The sequence below is a fragment of the Coccomyxa subellipsoidea genome (genome assembly GCF_000258705.1).
Source record: "Coccomyxa subellipsoidea C-169, whole genome shotgun sequence".
NCBI lineage: Eukaryota > Viridiplantae > Chlorophyta > Trebouxiophyceae > Coccomyxaceae > Coccomyxa > Coccomyxa subellipsoidea.
The window spans coordinates 1,112,094-1,130,626 of NW_005178042.1; the positions used below are offsets into that span (position 1 = coordinate 1,112,094).

Here is an 18,533-nt window from a genome sequence, read left to right on the forward strand (position 1 = left end):
CGTATTTATTTGCGACTTATGGAACACGGATTATGTATTTTGGAATTCTGACAACTTGAGATGTGTCTTATGCCCCGAGCGCTGCATTGACCCTGACTGCTAGATGATGCACATGGATGCATTGTGCACTGATTGTTCCGAAGCAGACTCGAAGAGGGCTTTTCCCTGTTGTCAACGGCGAAGACCATATTTCATGCCATGTGACGGATTCTTTGAAAAGAATGTTGTCCGCCTGACCTGTGTGTTGTCTTGAAAACAGGGAACTGTTTGCAAAAGATGCCCCAGTCATTGGCATTGTAAACACGATGAATACAGTCTTTCTAACATTCAATAGCCACTGTTGAATCACAGACACCTGCACTGCAGAACACCAATTTCCACCAAACCAGCAGAGGACAGTTTCTCTCAAGTCCCACAGCTGCACCTCACGCTTCCTAGATAAAATTCCTTGTCACAAACAGCACATTGGCTGGACAGACACAGTGCTGCAGTCAGGTGATGACGGTGGGCTTCTCGCGGCCGGTGAGCTCGCGCATCTTTGACAGGGTGAGCGCCACATTGACCAGGGGCTCCAGGGCCTTTGCTGCGTCCGCGTGCAGCTTCTCTGGGCCGGCATCTGGCGCCACATACTGCTCCACGTACATGCGGATGGTCGCCCCCGATGAGCCAGTGCCTGCGCGCATGATTTGCCCAGCTCAATCTCCTTTACATTTTCTTTGGTCCTTCACAACCTGTGCCTTGGATGTCAAGCATGGACCTGCCTCCTCCTGATTTTTCTGCCGTTAGAAAAACCTCCGCCTCCATGGGCAGACATGGCATTCACTCAGCCCTCCAAGCCTGCACGCATGGTATTATGCCCAGGTGAACATACAGAGTGCAGAGGAAGCACCACAAGTTAAGCCCTTGTGGTTTCCTAGGAGAATGCAAGGGGGGAGCGCACCGGAGAGGCGGAAGATGACGCGTGAGCCGTCGGAGAAGAGGAAGCGGATGCCCTGGTTGGCGCTCACGCTGCCATCCACCGGATCCGTGTAGCTGAACTCGTCCGATTTGTCAATCACGAAATTGCGCACCTGCAAGCGCCCCCACTCCTTGCCTCAGCACACGCAGAATACCGCATGTGCCACACATTAGCGACCATGCAAGCTGGGCAGAATGCACATTGGGAGCTCCTGGGTACTGCAAATCATGTCCTGCCTGCAGTTGGCAGACAGAGGAGCTGTTTCCCTGCAACTGCAGTGTTGAAACAAGGAGATTACATAATGGAACTCAAAAGCACCGTTGCTTGAAGTGCAGGCTAGAGGACTGATCACGGTCAATTCTAGCGCACCTGAGTGATCTCGCCGATCTTGGCCTTGAGAGTGCTGATGACCTTGTCGGCTTTGGCGCTGTCCACGTTTTCGTAGTCGTAGCGCGTGTAGAAGTTGCGCCCGTACTTGGCCCAGTGCTCCTTCACAATCTCCTCCACCGTCACCAGCGGCCCGCTGCTGCTGTGCCCCTTCCCGCCCGCATGGAGGCCTGTAATGCAAAATTCAATTCAAAGCCAACATGCTTCATGCTGCTGCATATGCCAAGCTGTTATGCCGGCTGTCAACATCTCTTGTGGCGATTCTGGGTCTGCGGACCCACAGTTCACAGATCTCTGCAGCCCAGACTGCATGAAAGAAATTGCTATCCTGATAATCACATGTTCTCAAGCCCCTCAGGACTAGGTACATCCATGAATGGAATCTCAATCACCAAATACAGAGAATGGCCCTATCAGCAGGTTGATAGTGACGTGGGGGGCTGCCAGGAAATACCTGGTGCGATCTTGGCCAGCTTGTCGCCGAGGTTCTCCTTCTTGGCGCCGTTGCGGTAGGCCAGGATGGAAAGCCACGCCAGCACCGCCCATAGCCCATCCTTCTCCCTGTTAGAATACAACAACCACCACAGCTTGAATTCACTGCCGTCCATGCAATATATGGCCCAAAAAGTCGCAGAAAGCACCTTCTGAAATTGCTGGCACACACCCTCGACAGCATTTCTGTGCAGCTCTTAGAGACATGGAAAAGAGATGACCAAGCGCAAAAGTTTCTTGATTGCACTCTCTGAACTTCAAATTGGTGTTATCAAGTTATCAGTAAGGAGCGCACCTGACGTGGTCTGAGCCGGTGCCGAAGCTCTCCTCGCCGCAGAGGGAGCAGCGTCCGTCGTCCATGAGGTTGCCAAAGAACTTCCAGCCCGTCGGCACCTCGTAGCACTTGATGCCCTTCGCCTCCGCCACCCTGCACAGACACACCTGTGGTGTTACGGCTTTGAACCACATGCAAATCTATGCTAGAGTGTCTCTTGAAACGCCTTGCTTTCAGCAATCAACTGCCAGCCAGAGCATGTTTGGCCAGGCCTGCATCAGGACAAGTTGCTCTTGCGAGGCTCTGCCTCAATGATATGGACAAGCTAGGTCACCGTTTTGGCAGTTCATGGGAGTTTCCACTATTCGACTCTGAAGGCAATGCTCGTAAGAAGGCAGCTATGGCCAAGGGAGGCGTAAGGCGGCACCTGTCGAGGGCGGCTGAGGTGGGCATGGAGCGCGCAACGCCCTTCAGCCCAGAGTGGAAGTAGGGCACAGCCTCCTTGGCGTTGGCCGCAATGATCGCAACGCTGTCGCTGGGCGTCACAAAGAACCGCGCTCCCAATATCATGTTGCGGTCCGCATCGCCGTCGCACGCCGCCCCGAACGCCGGCACCTCTGCACATGACAGAAGCGTCAACCCCTCTACTTGTCATGTGCTTGCATGCATGCAGCAGAAGGTCAAAATGACTATACTACGATGATATGTCTCTAGAGTACAAACCTCTAATAACTGTCTCTGCGAGGCGATTAAGCTTGAGGGCCAACTGCACAAGACAATATCCCCGGCTCCTGCGCACTTATATGGTTCCATTGAGCGCGCAGGAGCCGAAGTAGCTGCTCTGCACAATAGGTCTTCAAGCTCCTTTTACATACTTCAGTGTCAACAGTCTCTATGAGACATCTTGGGGGAGAGGTGCAAGTGCAGGCGCACCGGCAGCGGCGGAGGAGTGTTCGCCGAGGCCCATGGTGTCGACGAGGTGGTGGGCGTAGGTCAGGTTGGGGTCCGGGTGGCCCCCGCCAAAGTCCTCCTTGGGGTCGCAGTTCAGGCAGCTCGACTCCGGCGCTCCCAGCTCCTGCAGCATTTCACACGTTTCCCTTTCAGACAATAATTGTAGTACTGCAGGAAGCCTGTTAAGCGCCAACCCATTGGTGTGCTATTCTTTAGTGTGTCTACCAAGGACATGGCTGCAATGGACTCTTCACCTGCATGCTGTCTGTGATCCCTCTTTGGACACCTGCTTCAGGATACTCTTGAAGACATGCTGCCTGCTTGTGATGGGGTCGATGCTGAGATTCCCATTCTAAAAATGCAACAAAAATGCAGGAAGATGAGGTGAAGAGATGACCTGAACAAAGATGCGTTTGGCGTAGGGGCCGGCCACGCCGTGCATGCCATCAAAGGCAAACTTGAAGTCCGGGCGGCGCAGCAGCGCTGACAGCGCGTTGAAGTCATAGATCTTCCTCAGCAGCTTCAGGTAATCCTCCACTTCATCAATCACCTGCCACAGCAGCACAGCTCCCAACGTCACTTTTTCAGCCGATTTGACCTCACGCATGCAGCATCACTCGCAGAGTTCTTACAGTCTCAAGAATGACCTTGTTGTCTTACAAGCCAAGATCAGCGCCTGACCAAAAGAATGATTTGCATCAGACTAGCGTAAGAGTGATGGAACCACTGCAGGAGGGACTAAACTTCTGCAAGCTGCTTGCGACAGCTTGAGTCTGGAAGGGCTTACCTCGACAGTGAACTCTCCAAACTTGCCAGAGTCCTTGTGCTGGACCAGGAAGGTGGATCTGCCCAGCTTGTCAATGTCCACCTTCAGGGACTCATCCGCAATGTAGTACTCCGAGATCTTTGTGGTGTTCTGGTAGATCTGATTTGTCAGCTTCTCCGGTGCAGGGCCGCCGTTCTCACAGTTGTACCTGTGACACATTTGTCAACTTTAATCTAATTGGGCAATACGGTGCATTGTGAAATTAGCTACATTTGAGGCGAGCAAGAGGCAAGGATTTGTCATGGGGATGGAAGCTGGGGATGACTTGATGCCAAAGTCTTCCTTGGGTCCGCCAGGGTTGTGGCTGGCAGTCAGGATGAAGCCGCCATAGGCCTCTCCCCCGTGGCGGTTGCGGATCACCGCTGAGACTGCCGGGGTGGACATCAGGCCTCCTCTGCCCACCCACACCTGGGAATTACCAGGCACCCCTCCTCACTCGTCATGAATGCTCTGTTGGACTGAGAGATTGCATTCACAGAGTTGAAGCAATCGAAGGGGGTCTTACACACAGATGTGCAGCGTGACAAATGCAATGAGGGAACTGTGGATGCTGGTCAATAGTGGCTTGTGTGGCAGTGCTCAATGACGCAGAGTGATGCATTAAGAGGCACCTTTCCGACCCCATTTGCAGCGGCCATGCGTACAATTGTGGCAACAGAGGGCTTCGTCAGGTAACGCCCATCGCCAGACACCACAAGCGTGCTACCTGCCGTGCATAGGGTCGCAAGCAATCAGACACGAATAACGGCAGTTTTTATTCCTTTGGGGCGTTTCGTGTTCAACATGACTGAAACCAATTACAGACAGCGCTTGGTAGGCGAAAAATAGTGCGCAGAAGTCTTCACCAGATGACATTAGCATGTCAAGTGTCATCTTGACTCACCAGAGAGGCTTTCCGCTGGAAGGGCATCGAAGGTTGACTGCACGAAATTTTCCAGATAATGCTCCGACTGAAACACAGTTACCTGCGATGCAATCAGTAGCATCATCAACAATTTGCACTAGAACAGGTCAAGTCGCTTATTGCCAATATGAGCTCAGATTGAATGGCAGATCACTTCCCAGATATCTCCTTTTTGAGTCTGTACCAGAGTAAGTCAGGCAGGAATTAGAAGCAATACATTAGAGATAAGTTTTGCATCCCTGCACCTTCTTTCTGAGGCCACTTGTGCCTGGCTTCTGTCCATCAATTGGCTTCGTGGGTACAACTTTCACCGAGATACCAGACTTGTCCGACATGTTGTACACCTCTGCAAGTGAGAATATTACAGATCAACACAAATCAGACAGAAGGGTACAATTAACGCCAATATCCCCGGAATCTAGATTCTCGAACCTCGAACATTCCGGTCAGCTTCCCGACCCTCCCTTCCCTTTGCCCCTTCTCTATAGCGTTGACCTAGAATCCTGGCTTGACGTGCTACACATGAAGGTACACCCAGTGTTTGGCTGCGTCTGCATGCATATGGCAACTCCTGGATGGCCATGGTCTTGCATTGCCAGCTGCTCTCTGACCGCAGTAGCAGTGTGGCAGCGGCCGGGCAGGTGAAATGGGGCCCACCTGGGACCGTGTGCACTCAGTCACTGCACGGTGCTGGCCCAGGGGACCGAGGCCGGCACCGAGTGCAACTAGTTCTCGCAACATTGAATGCATGCATGAGGCTGTCACTGAGACAATATCGTGAAAATATTGAACTAGAGGCAGCAGTACCCACTTCTGCGATTTCATTTTCATAACTCATGGAGCCTCGTGAGATCATGGATTCCATGCACCATTGCCTTTAAGGTACCAAGCTTGCAACTCTCATATGATCATGATCATCATGCAATGACTGCGTTGCTATTGCCATGTGTGCCAGTGGCAGCCATGCCACGGGTCACAACTGAATGACCTTCTCCGGACCATATCAGCGTTTGAAAAAATCCATTACCACTGTTGCCTCCAACGCCATTTTGTGTCGGTGATTAATGCGCTGGCTGCTTGGTATCAACATCAACTGGAAGCCAGGTGCACTGCATTCAAAGTTGGCAATGAATACATTCGCCTTTCAGGTAGCACTAATGCCATTGGGCACTTCTTAATCAGCAAGCAAGAAAATTGTGTGCTCCGTCATTGCAATCATATGACATGCCCTGGCCAATCAATCTACAAAAATGTCCAACGCAGCACCCTCACAAGCTTCCTGGCCTGTCAACCTCTGGCTTGCGTGACACCTGGATGACCATCTGCTGACAAGGCCAGTCCCCCACAACCCTGTGCAATGCAACAAAATTATTAATCAACCAAGAAAGCGCACTTGCAGCGGGCATGCATGGCAGAAACATTCGCCTGCATTTAGGAAAATGGCGTGTGAATCAAGTGTCGAGCCGTACCCGGACCAGTGGCCGGGCGACTTCTTGGCTGGGCTGTTCTTGACATCATCCTGGAAGAGCACATCTCCCGGGCCCATGATCTTCACAGAACCATCTGTAGCTTTCACATACCACTTTCCTGCCACAGCATCCAGAGATTCACTTGGTGGCCAACGACAACTTTCAAGGATGATATTTGTCGATACTGCAAGTTAGTATTGCCAGCAGAAACAGCATACTTTGCTGGCCCCTTTTCAGCATGCGCCATGTCAACATAATGGTTCGTTGCTAAGCAAAGATAGTGTGTTCCCACCTGAGAGAGTCACAACAAATTGGACCTGCACCGGTACATTTTACATCAGCATCCTAAAGAGAGTGTAGATTCTGCTTAAGCTGTCAAATTAGAGTGTAATGTAACATGCATTGTGCAGAGACAAATGGCAGACACACACCTGAGGGCAGGGGTGGAAGTCCTGTTCGAGGCCAGCATTCAGCTGTGTGAACACTGTTTTGCTGGGAGAAGGCCCCTCTTTCACATACTGCGGATCCTCAGCGTACTTCTTCAGCTCAAACCCACTCATCTTGGCCTCAGTGATGTGGGTCTCCCCATCAGCACTCACCCACAGGTGGGTGTAAGGAAAGTCCGGGTCCTTTTCCCCTGCTTTGCTCATGTTAAAGAGGCCTGCAAGTAAATGAAGAAGGCTTACAGACACTCAACTGTACCAGGCTAGCCACTCTAGCCAGTGATTTAATTTCCGACAAGGTTGCACACTTTGATAGCACAACACATGGCTATTAAAAGCCAGGAGCATTGTGCACACCTATCCCAGAAAGACCAGCAACACTGCTGATGAGGTGTCTTCGCAGCAGGCAAAAACCGGGACGCGCTTTCAATTGACTTGAAAGGTGCTTGAGTCCGGGGGAAGGTCGAAAAGAAACCTGGCAGGGCTGAATGGCTAGGCACCGTGCACTGCGTGGCCCAGGAGTCATTCACCGTCTTGACAGAGCAATTTCGTTGCCCATAGTATGCCAGTACAATTATTACCAGCGTCAATGGCAAGGTGTACAGCCACATCGTGCTAATTGGGCGACCTTCACGGGGCATTGGTTTCTAATCACATCGCCCTTGAGGCAGGTCAGGAAATGCGAGTAAAACGTGATGCATGAGGCAATCTAGAGATCCCATGCAGTAACAACAAGCAGTACATATATAAATGGAGAGTTGCAGGTTTCAAAACTGGGTGTACTTCCTTGAAAAGCTAACATCGGCATTCACGCGTTCAGCAAGCAGCAGCGGGATACCTTACCTGGCCAGGTTGCTTGCTTTGATCGATAAGAGTTTCTATATGAGGATGAACAATAATTTCTCAAGTGAATGTTTTGCGATTAGTGCTTTGCGAAGTGACAGAGACAGAGGGCGAATTATCACCGGCATACGCAGCTTCCCGTTCCTCGCTTGTAGCTTCCATCGCTTCCTTCCTTCATGTTTCCTAGCCAGGAACTCAAGGTTGTACATGGGGGAGTAGAGGAAAGGAAGGAAGCCACGTATCATGATGGGACGCCAAAGTGCTTGACCTCTAAGCAAATATTACTCTCTTTGACTCAAAATTGGATTGAGCTAGCCTTAAGGTACCTCGGGGCTAGCTAAAAAAAGGTTAACATTTCTTAACATTAATGCTTGCTAAGTTCTTCCCCATGTTCCTCATTTGGAGATGCACATCATGAGATCCTTTACAGCGTCGACTGGATATTGCAGGACTAATTAGAGACAAGCAGATCTGCTGCATAATGTCACTAGTTGGAGACAGGGTCTGGCACGGATGACATGATGGGGATGTAATTTCTTTCTCTCTCCCAGGCCACCTGGGCCAGCATCGTTAGAGTGCTCTGCGCATCCCTCTCATCAGTCACCTCCCGAGCAAATGTCACACGGACGACCTGCACACCACATGCACTTTGCTCCATCAACATCTGATCCCTTTGCAGGTCAAAACTGTCACATCATTTTCTGTAGACAGTAACCAAGGTCGACACACCCGTGACACTTCAATCTACTGCAATACAGCATGACGCTTCTGCAAGCTAGAGGAAATAGCAGCTGCCTACACATATATCAGGGCTAGAAAGCTTGAGGTGCAGGACGCGAAGTTGAGATGATTAATAGCGCCAGGATGGGAATGAGACAGCATTTGGCCTGACACGGGCGCCCGCTTCTCACAAATTGAAGCTGAGCTCTCTCTGAAAGTTGCTTGATCAAACACAGTCTCTTGCAGGCGCAGGCAAATCAGCAGCCACAGCAGGAAGCAGTCGCTGGGGCTATATATGGCAGGTCTCCCCACCTGTGCGCCGGCGCCGCCGACAGTGGCAGCAAAGAGGTAGATGCCGAGGCGGTCCACCCACAGCAGCTGCGCGCCCTCCAGCTTCTCCAGGGGGACTCCCAGCGCAAAGCTGGCAATGCGCAGTACATCCTCTGTGCGCTCCTTGTTCTGGTAGTCCACCAGCGCTGATGCATGCTCCCTCAACGGATCCGCCTCTGCCGCCTGCGCGCAAGGAAAGCTCGCAGCATCAGCACAGCAGCGTTGTCATCTTACAGAAAGGGACGCACTGAGAGTTGATCAGTGAGATCCGGAGCATGATAATGTTTTCATCAGCAAGCACATGTGATCAGTGCAGTGGCGAGAAGGATTGGAGGGGCAATATGCTGCGCAGATTCAGTGTGCACTCGTTGCCAATCTTGGCAAATCAATTATAACAAGATGAACAGAGACGCCTGCTCACCTTGTATTCTTCGGCGCTGAGGTCCTCTGCTTTGCAGGCAGAGCCCATGCCGCCCACATAGAAGCAGCGCTCGATGACTAGTCGGTAGAACAAGTCAGTCGGCTGGGGTGCATCCACTCCCACGCCACCAAAGTGCAGCTGTGCATGCCTCCTGCATGCCTCCTCAGCAGCGGCCTCTTCGACCTTTTCAACCTGTTTCAAACACACCCCTGAGTATGTGCGTGCTGCACAGTGCGATGGCACAACAAAGCAAGTTTACACTTTATGGACAGGAGCAGTGAAGAGCATCCAGGATTGAGAGAAATAAATACAGGGAGAAGCTTTCATACCCGGCCGATGAGTGTCACTCTGGCTAAGAGCCTGGCAGGCATGTCCTCTGGCTGTACAAAGAGACTGCAGCGGGGATTCCTCAAGATGTTGGCAGTGTGCACAGCCTGCTCTCTCAAGCGCAGGATGGGCTGGCCATCTTGATCTAGCACATAGCTTGCGTAGGTTCCGAGTGGGATATTGTCCTCCCCCACTGTTGCAAGTGTGCCATGTGTCACAAGGTCCACGATGGTCCGAGCACTCTCTGTCGGAGCAGACAACTGCCTTAAATGACTCATCTTCATGAGTATAAATAGAACATCGTCAAGGATGTAGAGCTGACAGTGAGCATGGAATAACACCTGCGGATGTAGGAACCGCTTGTGCTGTAGACGTCTCGGCATCCAAAGTCGTCATAGCCCTAAGCGAAGACTCTAGAGGTCGCTGCATGCTTTTACTTATGTTGTTGGAGCTGAGAAATTCTGAGGTGGACGTCGATGTGGAAATACCGTTCCTGAGGCCCACTGTTGACAGTTTGTGTTGTTGCAATTTCTGGGATGAAATTTGCCTCTTTGGATGGCAATGATCTGCATCTTTCTTGAGGAAAGAAGACGGTTGCGAAAAAGCCTGACTTTGCATCTTTAGATCAGATATACTATACCCTTTTTACTGATTTAGCCAAGAACTGGACCAGAGCTTAGATTCTCGTGTAATTACTTTGGTTTATATTTGAATTTCGCATCAAAGAAATGATCGCAGAGACGACGCAAGATCAGCATGTTGAGCTGTATCTTATCTCGAATGTTGCCTAATCTGGCCAAACCCTTGCCTGCCATGTTCAGGCTCTTGAGGAGGAAGTTTGTTGCAGCTCTGCACGTATCGACACAGGATGGGCATTGCTTGAAGACTGATCAATCCACCATTTGCTGTCACTCATTGGCAATTACAATACTTTCCTCAACAATGCAGGAGGTGCGCGCATTTTCTTCCACCGGGGAGCTTTTGCAACCTTTTCCACAACTGAAAACACCGATCGTTAGCCACTCCCAGCTCAAGGGCGCAGTCAAGAACCCGGTGGCCCTGGAAGGCCCTGCGCAGCCATCCCTCAGCCACTCTGCAGCCTCATTCAGCATGTGCACGAGAGGCGCCATCAGCTGTGCCTCCAAGACGAGCTCCTGACCGCAAGAGCAGCTGCATTGTGCACCACAGACTGCTCAATGAGCAGTGCTCATGAGCTCGTCCCAGTGTGATCACGGTCAGACACTGAAGACCCTTTGGAATTGCAGACATATAGCAGTCCTCCGCCTGGGTGCATGGACGAGTGGAATGCACATCAAACCATGTGATCTAGAGCACTCCTGCAGTCCCGCACCGGTCAAGCTGCGGAGGCTGCTCCTTGGGCCACAGCAGCGAGCCGCCATGCGCGCATCTGATGCACTGGTCCGGCTGCCGCTGCATGCGCTTGACATATCTGTGGAACGCCAAGTCTGCGCTGGCTGCTGACGGCTTCTCATAAATCTCCCCACCCCAGCCAGCCCCTCCTTGCCCAGAGGACGATGGCTGCTCAACCTGTTCACATGTAATACGGTAATTGGCATGATTGCGTCATGTCACCTTAGTTGGTGGTGCTAGAGTGGGACTTGCAAGGATGTCATGGTTACCTCATCTTATCACGCTAGCATGAGAATCCAAAATTGAGTTGTGCTTCATCAGGGTGTGGAAGAGTACCTCTGGAGCGCCCTCCTCTCGCTGATACTGTGCAAGCAAGGCCTTGACGTGCTCCTGCTCTGAGCTCTTGAGCTGCCCATCAGCATCCGGCTCTGGCGCAAGCACCAGGTGGAACTCTGGCAGTGCGGGAACGTCGTTAAAAGCGCGAATGCATCCTTTGGTATCTCTTGATGCGGCATGGCGCTGTTTCTTTTGGGGCGCTTTTCTGGTTGTGATCGATGCCTGGTGAAAGGGCACAGCCGGGCAGTCAATTGCGACCGCAACAAGTAAGTACTGAAATGTGCTTGAAATGGAATGCTTGTGTACACGCAAGGAAAATCTGAGACTGTACTTTGCGCGTAGAGACACCCGTCAGTGTGATTTTCAGCACCTTGCTTGAAGAGGTTGTCAGTCCTTCCAATGCGGCGCTGAGTTCTTCAAGACTCATTGAAGCACCTTCCTTTGCTGGTGACGTCTCAAGCCTGCCCTGGCTCTGATCAAAACCCCAGTCGTCTGAGCTATCTGCTACCCAAGGCTGCCCCCTTGTGCTGTTCCCCTCCAAACTTTCTTTCTGGTCTGGTGCATCCCATTCCCAATGAGTGCCATCACCTTCCGCATTTGAAGCCCCCTCCTTTGGAGTTGCATCAGAGATCGCTTGGAGAGTGGATGATTCTGTGGTCTGGCCACGCATATGATGTGACAATGCGCGCCAGCTGCCCTCTTCCTGGCCACATCCCTCAAGGGTGCACCCAAAAACATATAAAATTCTGTCCCCATCTGCATGCTGTGCTTGAGGGCTCCGCTGTGGAATTTTTACCTGAAAATACATGCAGTAGTCACCGATCTTGGGCTGTTTCTTTTTGTATAGGAGATCACATGAGTATGCAGCCCTGGCAACAGTTTCTGGCTTCGAAGGATCAAATGACTGGCAAACCTGCACTACTAGTGAGAGCAGGCCTCTGCACACGCGACACACGAGATCAGAAGGCTGCAACGGCGGCACGCTGCCCGCAAAGATGGGGCATCCACCCGCTTTGTTGTGCTTCTGAGTCACCTTTTCACCGTCCACAATTAGGTCTCCAGCTAGACCCAGCATACACTTCATCTTGCCGCTAGATCCCATCAGGAAGGTAAGTTCAAGCTACAGATACGCTACTACTATTTATCTCCCGAGAATAACAGTGTCTGCTAAGATTGCCGCAGCCAACTCAGGATTTTTTTGACATTTCGCTGGCGATCCCCAGCTGATTACCACCTTAGTCATCGTATAGTATTCTAACGTGCACCCTATGTTGAGCAGTAGATTTCAAGGTCGGGCAGCAACAGTCAAAATTTGCCGTTCCGGAACACAGAGTGCCCAGTGGCAGCGACAACTGCCCAATCCTGGGCAGAATTTCCGACATCAGAATGTAGATTGGCACTGCAGCACCTTCAGCTTCTAAGCTGCAGCAAATATGTCCTACAATTGCCTTGCTGCCTTGAAAGATTCTACCAGCCTGTAAGTGCAATTACAGTCCGCTGAAAAGGACGTTGATCTAAGCACGTAATAATGGCCACAAAGCTTCTGCGCGTCTGCAACGCGCTAGGAAAGCCTTGGAATTATCCTTCTGCTCTAAAGTGCCAGGCAAGCTTTTATGTGAATGTGTTGCCTTCTGCGTTATGCCTATTACTCCGAAAAGGTGTCATGGGTGAGTACCTAATGCAGGAGCACCTGGCCTCCCTTGCTGCACAAGGAGACGCTGCAGACACACTTATAATCTTGGAGGTTCGGACAAACTTTTCGATCCTTTGTGCGACCCCAAGCGTGTGGTGTGAAAAGATCAAGCGCAGTCTCTTCTTCACCTGAGGTCACGCTGTTTGCCTCTTCACAGCATCCATCAACGTATACAGTGGGCAAGCGGGGCACTTTTGCTGACTTCAAAAAGAGCGAGGAGGAGCTTTCAAGGCTTGGTGCAGGAATAGAGCACATCAATCGAGGAGGAGAAACCACTTTTCATGGACCAGGCCAGGTGCAGTTCAATGACCATCATCAATCCCTGCCATTGCCCTGACTCAGGCAAATGGCAGTTCGCATTCCATAGCTTCTGAGTTGGCTGCTTTGACGAGACAGGTAGTCTTGTATCCCATCATCAATCTACGTAGACTAAAATGTGGAGCAAGGGCTTATGTGGAGGGATTAGAAGACTCCCTGATCGCCACCCTCTCTACTTACGGTGTGCAAGCAAGGGTGCGTATGAGCAGACACACATGCAGCGTGCATGCCCCTGTCCATGATTCTTTCTTCCCATGCACATGCAAAATCTGGAGCTTCTGCAAGTCTCACCTGTGCTATTTGCAGGGGAGAGTCCGATGTAGGACTGGTGTGTGGGTGGAGGACCGCAAAATAGCTGCCATTGGAGTGCAGATATCACATGGTGTCACGCGGCATGGCGCTGCCCTGAATGTGACAACGGATCTGTCCTATTTCTCGCACATTGTGCCCTGCGGCATTGCCGACAAGGAGATGACCACCCTCCAGAAGGAATTGGGAGTGCCACATGTCAGCACTGCTGAAGTGGCCTCCAGATTCACCACAGCATTTGCTGAGCAATTTGGATACCATGATTCTGTAGAGATCAGCAGGGAGAAGCTTGAAGAACAAGCAATGTGAAGTTTGGGTTGTAAGTCTGAGATATTGCAACTGATCATGATCTAGAGGCCCTAGAGCAGAAGCGGCTGCTGCGTCCGACTTGGAGGCTCCAGGCATACCTGGCAGCCTGAGGCACGGGGTCGGACAACTGGCCATGGTCCCTGACCAAATCTTTTGGGGACTATTGCAATTGTGATGCGCATGATGCTGATTGTAAGCTCGGCACTTGATGTTGATCTTGAAGTTTCTTGAAGAATCATCATGGCAGCCATAACCATCATTCCATGCATCAGTGATCACTCGTGCATGATTCCGATTGAGTCAAAATTTGACTGACAGTGTCAAGTGACTCATCCATGGCCAATCCTATCCAATCCATTGATCAAGTGTCCTGACAGCGCGGATAGGTTGGATCCATCTGCGCAGACCTTGCTTAAAGAAGGTATTAGTGCACTGTGCTGATAGAGGGGCAGCACGTAGCAATCTTTTTGCAAGAAACCTAGCATGCAACCCTGTGTACCCTTCCCTCTTGACATCGACCCCATCCCGGCATCTGACAGGTCTCTGTGTTGGAAACTGCCCCGATCTGACACCCAACGTCACATGTTTGATGCTTAGCCCGGGATTCTCGTTTGCAAAGTGAAGAATCAACATAGGATTGACCGAGCAAAGAGTGGAGGGCGTAAATCGCGTTTGACCCTGTCAAACAAATCGAGAGAGACATCTGCTCAAACCTTCCACGTGTCTTAAGACCTCCTCGCTGATCGAATCATATAACAGAGATGGCTGCACAGCGAAGAAGCCTCTAGTTGCAAAGAGGCAAACGAAGCTCGTGGACGAAAATGTATAGTAACTTCAAGGAGAAAGCCATAGGTGAAAGGACCTTCTTGCAGATTACTCTGCGTGCCAGCTGACATGTATCGCAAGATTAACTTGAAAAATAAAGAGGCCTCTTCATTTGCACGGAGGACCACGATCTTCATGGGAGAGTTTTGTACCCTGCTTGTTGTCTGATGCGGACTTTTCTTGCTAAGTGATTGCTGTTTTGATGTGATTGCAGAGTATGTCAAGGAAGCAGTTGCTGAGGACAATGCTGGAAACTACCAAAAGGCTTTTGACCTGTACAAAATAGCTTTGGAATATTTCAGCACTCACCTGAAATATGAGAAGAACCCACGCGCAAAAGAGGCCATCACTGCAAAGGTATGCACACACACCTCTTTTCTTCTTTTTCATGGATGTACAAAGGACACAGCATGTTTCTTGCCTGGACTGCAGATCCTTAGGTGACTCATATTACTCTGCGCTGTCTTGTTGGAATTCTCATGGTGATGTCTCCTGGGGAAGGCAATCTATAACCATTGAGTTTGGGATGGTTGTGGTGGAGTGCAGTTCAAAGAGTATCTTGATCGTGCCGAGTTCATCAAGGGTCTTCTGGATGGGCAGCAGACAGTAGAGCCATCAGCTGCAAATGGGACAGTGGGGCAGAAATCGCGGCCACCAGGGGGCGGCGGAGGCGAAAAGGATGTGAGTCACTGCAGTGCATCCAATTGACACCTTGGGCAGGCGCTTGCAGTGGAGAATTTTTCTGTAGGCCAGTGCCGAAGCAGACCATATAACATGCTGCAATGGTTGCAATCGCAGGAGTCTGAGAAGGACAAGCTCAGGTCATCCCTAGGCAATGCCATCATGGTGGAGCGACCAAATGTCAAGGTATGTGCAGGTGGAATTAATTGTCCGCCTTATTATTACCTACTTCACTCATGCCAGCTCAATGCGATGAGCGTTAAAATGCACAATCTTTAGCATTTCTTTGATAATGGTTTGTTGCATGCATGCAGTGGGATGACGTGGCGGGGCTGGAGGGTGCAAAAGACTCCCTGAAGGAAGCTGTCATCCTGCCTGTCAAATTCCCGCAATTCTTCACAGGTACATGCGCATGCACTCACAGCGATCTGTTCCTGCTAACCCTTGCTTCCTGCTGCATTGGCCTGTTTATGATGAGCACACCCATGACTGGGCTATGGCATTGACCCCGCATGTGTGAAGTGCAGGCAAGAGGAAGCCTTGGAGCGGCATTCTGCTGTACGGCCCGCCAGGAACGGGAAAGTCATATCTGGCAAAGGCGGTGGCCACAGAGGCGGAGTCCACCTTCTTCAATGTGTCCTCCTCCGATCTGGTCTCCAAGTGGCTGGGAGAGAGCGAGAAGCTTGTCAGCCAGCTGTTCTCACTTGCGCGCGAAAAGGCACCCTCCATCGTCTTCATCGACGAGGTGTGACCCTCTCACCCTGGTCACACCCTGTACGGCCACATCGGCCCTGCCACTCTCTAATTTGCACATGTCAAGCTGCTCGCCTAAATCGTGGCAGTCTGCGGCAATCAGGGTCCACCCTTGTGTCTCCAGTTCTTGCCATGTGGCTGCATTCCGCAAAGTGCTTTGTCCATCAGGGGATGTCCATTAATGTGTGGTGCTTAATTTGTTGTTGCTGATGCTTGCTGTATAAGGCGCTATAGGCAAAATCTAAGGATCATTTAGACCGCGGCCGGTGTGCGCATTCCACTGTCAACGGCAGGGGGCTGCTTTCCAGAGAGGATTTTGTGGCTGATGCGTGTGTGGCTGTCGGCGTGTGCAGATTGATGCGCTGTGCAGCACGAGGGGCGATGGGGAGAGCGAGGCTTCGCGGCGCATAAAGACGGAGTTCCTGGTGCAGATGCAGGGCGTCAACACCAACGACAGCCGCGTCCTCGTCCTGGGCGCCACCAACCTCCCCTACGCCCTCGACCAGGCCGTCCGCCGCAGATTCGACCGGGTGCGCTCCCTCACTGCAAGTGAATGCTTCTGTGCAATGTAATCTACTATTCCGAGGCCGTCTGCCGCCGCTTTGACCGGGTGCCCTTATTTGTTACAATGAAATGCTTGTGTGCAACACATTAATTGTGCTCCTGGCCCAGAGATGTCTTGTATGGCTGGATGCTGCCGCCAACCATGGCAATCATCTGCTCGATGTGCCATCATGACATGCATGCGCTTGCTGCATTCAGGCTCAGAGCATTCAGTCCTGATTAGGACAATCTTGATGTGCAGAATCTCCAAGCTTTTTGTGAGACAGTCTGCAATCTTATTTCATGGTGTGGACCAGTGAGTGTTGATAACACAGGCCTTGAATTGAAAGCTTGTTCTTGCCTGTGGTTGATAACGTAATTGATGAATCGGTCATGCGTGCTGTCCTCTGCACAGATGATGTGCCTTGCCTGTGTGGTGGATGCTGCTGAGTGTATCCCTGATGAACATTTGCATGCGCTGGTGCAGAGGGTGTACATTCCGCTGCCGGAGCTGGCGGCGCGCGCGCACATGTTCAAGGTGCACCTAGGGGACACGCCCAACGCGCTGACGCAGGCCGACTTTGAGGCGCTGGCCGCGCACACCGATGGCTTCTCCGGCTCGGATGTCAACGTCGTGGTCAAGGATGTGCTCATGGAGCCCGTGCGCAAGACCCAGGAGGCCACCCACTTCAGGTGTGTGTTCAGCTGCACTGCATGCTATTGGCACCCATGGCAGTATGCTCATGGCTGTCTGTTTGCAAGTTTGAATTTGAATTTTCTCTCCTTCGGTGTTGATTTCATGATGCTGCTTTCTCTGCTATGTGGAACAGCAAGACAGTGCATATAAACCCGAAGCTCAAACTGCAAATGGCTGACATGCGAGTTCTGTGTCGCTGTCTGCGACAGGGAGAAGAAGGGGCCTGATGGAAAGGCAATGTTTGAGCCGTGCTCACCAAGCGAGCCGGGTGCAATTGAGACCACCCTGACAGAGCTTGCAGAGAAGGGCCTTGCCCCACAGGTATGCGCGGTATTCTTGTCTGTTTGAAGACATATTGCCTGTGCCAATTTTCAAGCAATCGCCAGCTGAAGTGTGCTGATTCACTGAGCTGCCCGAGTCAAATGGCCAGCCAATGCATATCAATGTCCTGTAAGGTGTGAAGAATGGTAATTTTGCTGCGCAGGTGCACCCACCGCTGATTTCCATGCGTGACTTTGAGAAGGTGCTGCTCAGAGCGCGGCCGACCGTGTCGCAAAAGGATCTCAAGGTGTTTGAGGACTTCACCACTGAGTTTGGGGAGGAGGGTGAGCTCCGGGACTCCTTTCCCTTTCCTGCCTACTTTGTTGCAGGGAATATATGTATTCAGCCTTGTGCGCTCCTACACAGATCCCTTGCGGACATCTTTGGTCCCTCCCCGCCGCATGTCATTCTGCTCTTTTGTGCGTATCACATGCAAGTGGAGGTTTATTATTTTTATTTTGCCATCTGCATCTGCAAGCTGGCTTATGGCCACATTTGATCAAAGAAACCGTGCAAAGAGCAAGAGCTTCACATTATGCCAGTTTCCAAGCGAACGAAGGTAGACTCACGGGGTGGGCATGCGCGCAGGCTGAAAGCAAAGGGGAGAGTGTACGGGGTGCATCAGAGGGGCGAGAGGGCATGGAAGATTAGCAAGGGTTAGCTCTTGCAACTCAGAGTTGGGCTCAAACCAGCGATCCTCTGTTGTCTTCTGCTGCTGACTGCAGCATTCCTCGAGGGGTAGCATGTCTCTATTTGTGCCATGAGATCCATTTGACATATGCCATGTCTCCTCACTATGATTCTATGTAACGCTGAGGATTTTCGGACGACATTATTACACAGCACGGCATATCGTCAATAGAGACTAGTAATGGGATCTCTGGCGTCGTGGTGTAACAAATGCTGATCACTATCTTTCGCGCACACATTTGATCTGGGGCAGAATTTTTACTTTTGATGTATATCACGTTCTGTATTGTTACCAATTGTCTCCCCAAATGTAATCATCTTGTGATTTTTAAAACAAATTCC

The 18,533-nt window shown here is 51.3% G+C and overlaps 5 protein-coding genes across 5 annotated transcripts; 2 read left to right on the forward strand and 3 right to left on the reverse strand.

The window, feature by feature from the left end:
- Positions 1-491: 491 nt before the first annotated feature.
- On the reverse strand, positions 492-5,127 carry COCSUDRAFT_34730 (putative Phosphoglucomutase, cytoplasmic 2; the record flags this gene model as incomplete). The annotated part of the gene is made up of 13 exons (XM_005651717.1): positions 492-673; positions 941-1,070; positions 1,328-1,481; positions 1,820-1,906; positions 2,133-2,264; positions 2,539-2,728; positions 3,045-3,186; positions 3,460-3,612; positions 3,850-4,036; positions 4,154-4,296; positions 4,500-4,594; positions 4,772-4,853; positions 5,038-5,127. 13 exons carry the CDS (start codon positions 5,125-5,127, stop codon positions 492-494), a joined length of 1,767 nt encoding a protein of 588 aa, XP_005651774.1.
- Positions 5,128-6,060: 933 nt separating this feature from the next.
- COCSUDRAFT_55252 (hypothetical protein) lies at positions 6,061-6,911 on the reverse strand (the record flags this gene model as incomplete). The annotated part of the gene is made up of 4 exons (XM_005651718.1): positions 6,061-6,142; positions 6,262-6,379; positions 6,554-6,578; positions 6,693-6,911. 4 exons carry the CDS (start codon positions 6,909-6,911, stop codon positions 6,061-6,063), a joined length of 444 nt encoding a protein of 147 aa, XP_005651775.1.
- Positions 6,912-8,034: 1,123 nt separating this feature from the next.
- Positions 8,035-11,722, reverse strand: COCSUDRAFT_55253 (hypothetical protein; the record flags this gene model as incomplete). The annotated part of the gene is made up of 8 exons (XM_005651719.1): positions 8,035-8,178; positions 8,580-8,780; positions 9,019-9,210; positions 9,348-9,589; positions 10,355-10,515; positions 10,697-10,893; positions 11,053-11,168; positions 11,641-11,722. The coding sequence occupies 8 exons, from the start codon at positions 11,720-11,722 to the stop codon at positions 8,035-8,037; spliced, it is 1,335 nt and encodes a 444-aa protein (XP_005651776.1).
- Positions 11,723-12,730: 1,008 nt separating this feature from the next.
- COCSUDRAFT_10998 (LIPOYLtransferase 2) lies at positions 12,731-13,681 on the forward strand (the record flags this gene model as incomplete). Its single annotated transcript, XM_005651720.1, has 4 exons — positions 12,731-12,796; positions 12,903-13,040; positions 13,142-13,258; positions 13,370-13,681. 4 exons carry the CDS (start codon positions 12,731-12,733, stop codon positions 13,679-13,681), a joined length of 633 nt encoding a protein of 210 aa, XP_005651777.1.
- A 624-nt stretch (positions 13,682-14,305) lies between these two features.
- Positions 14,306-18,094, forward strand: COCSUDRAFT_45782 (AAA-ATPase of VPS4/SKD1 family; the record flags this gene model as incomplete). Its single annotated transcript, XM_005651721.1, has 11 exons — positions 14,306-14,533; positions 14,721-14,863; positions 15,053-15,187; positions 15,305-15,373; positions 15,502-15,589; positions 15,715-15,932; positions 16,294-16,470; positions 16,971-17,176; positions 17,390-17,501; positions 17,665-17,785; positions 18,090-18,094. The coding sequence occupies exons 1-11, from the start codon at positions 14,503-14,505 to the stop codon at positions 18,092-18,094; spliced, it is 1,305 nt and encodes a 434-aa protein (XP_005651778.1). The 5' UTR covers positions 14,306-14,502.
- Between the last annotated feature and the right edge of the window lie 439 nt (positions 18,095-18,533).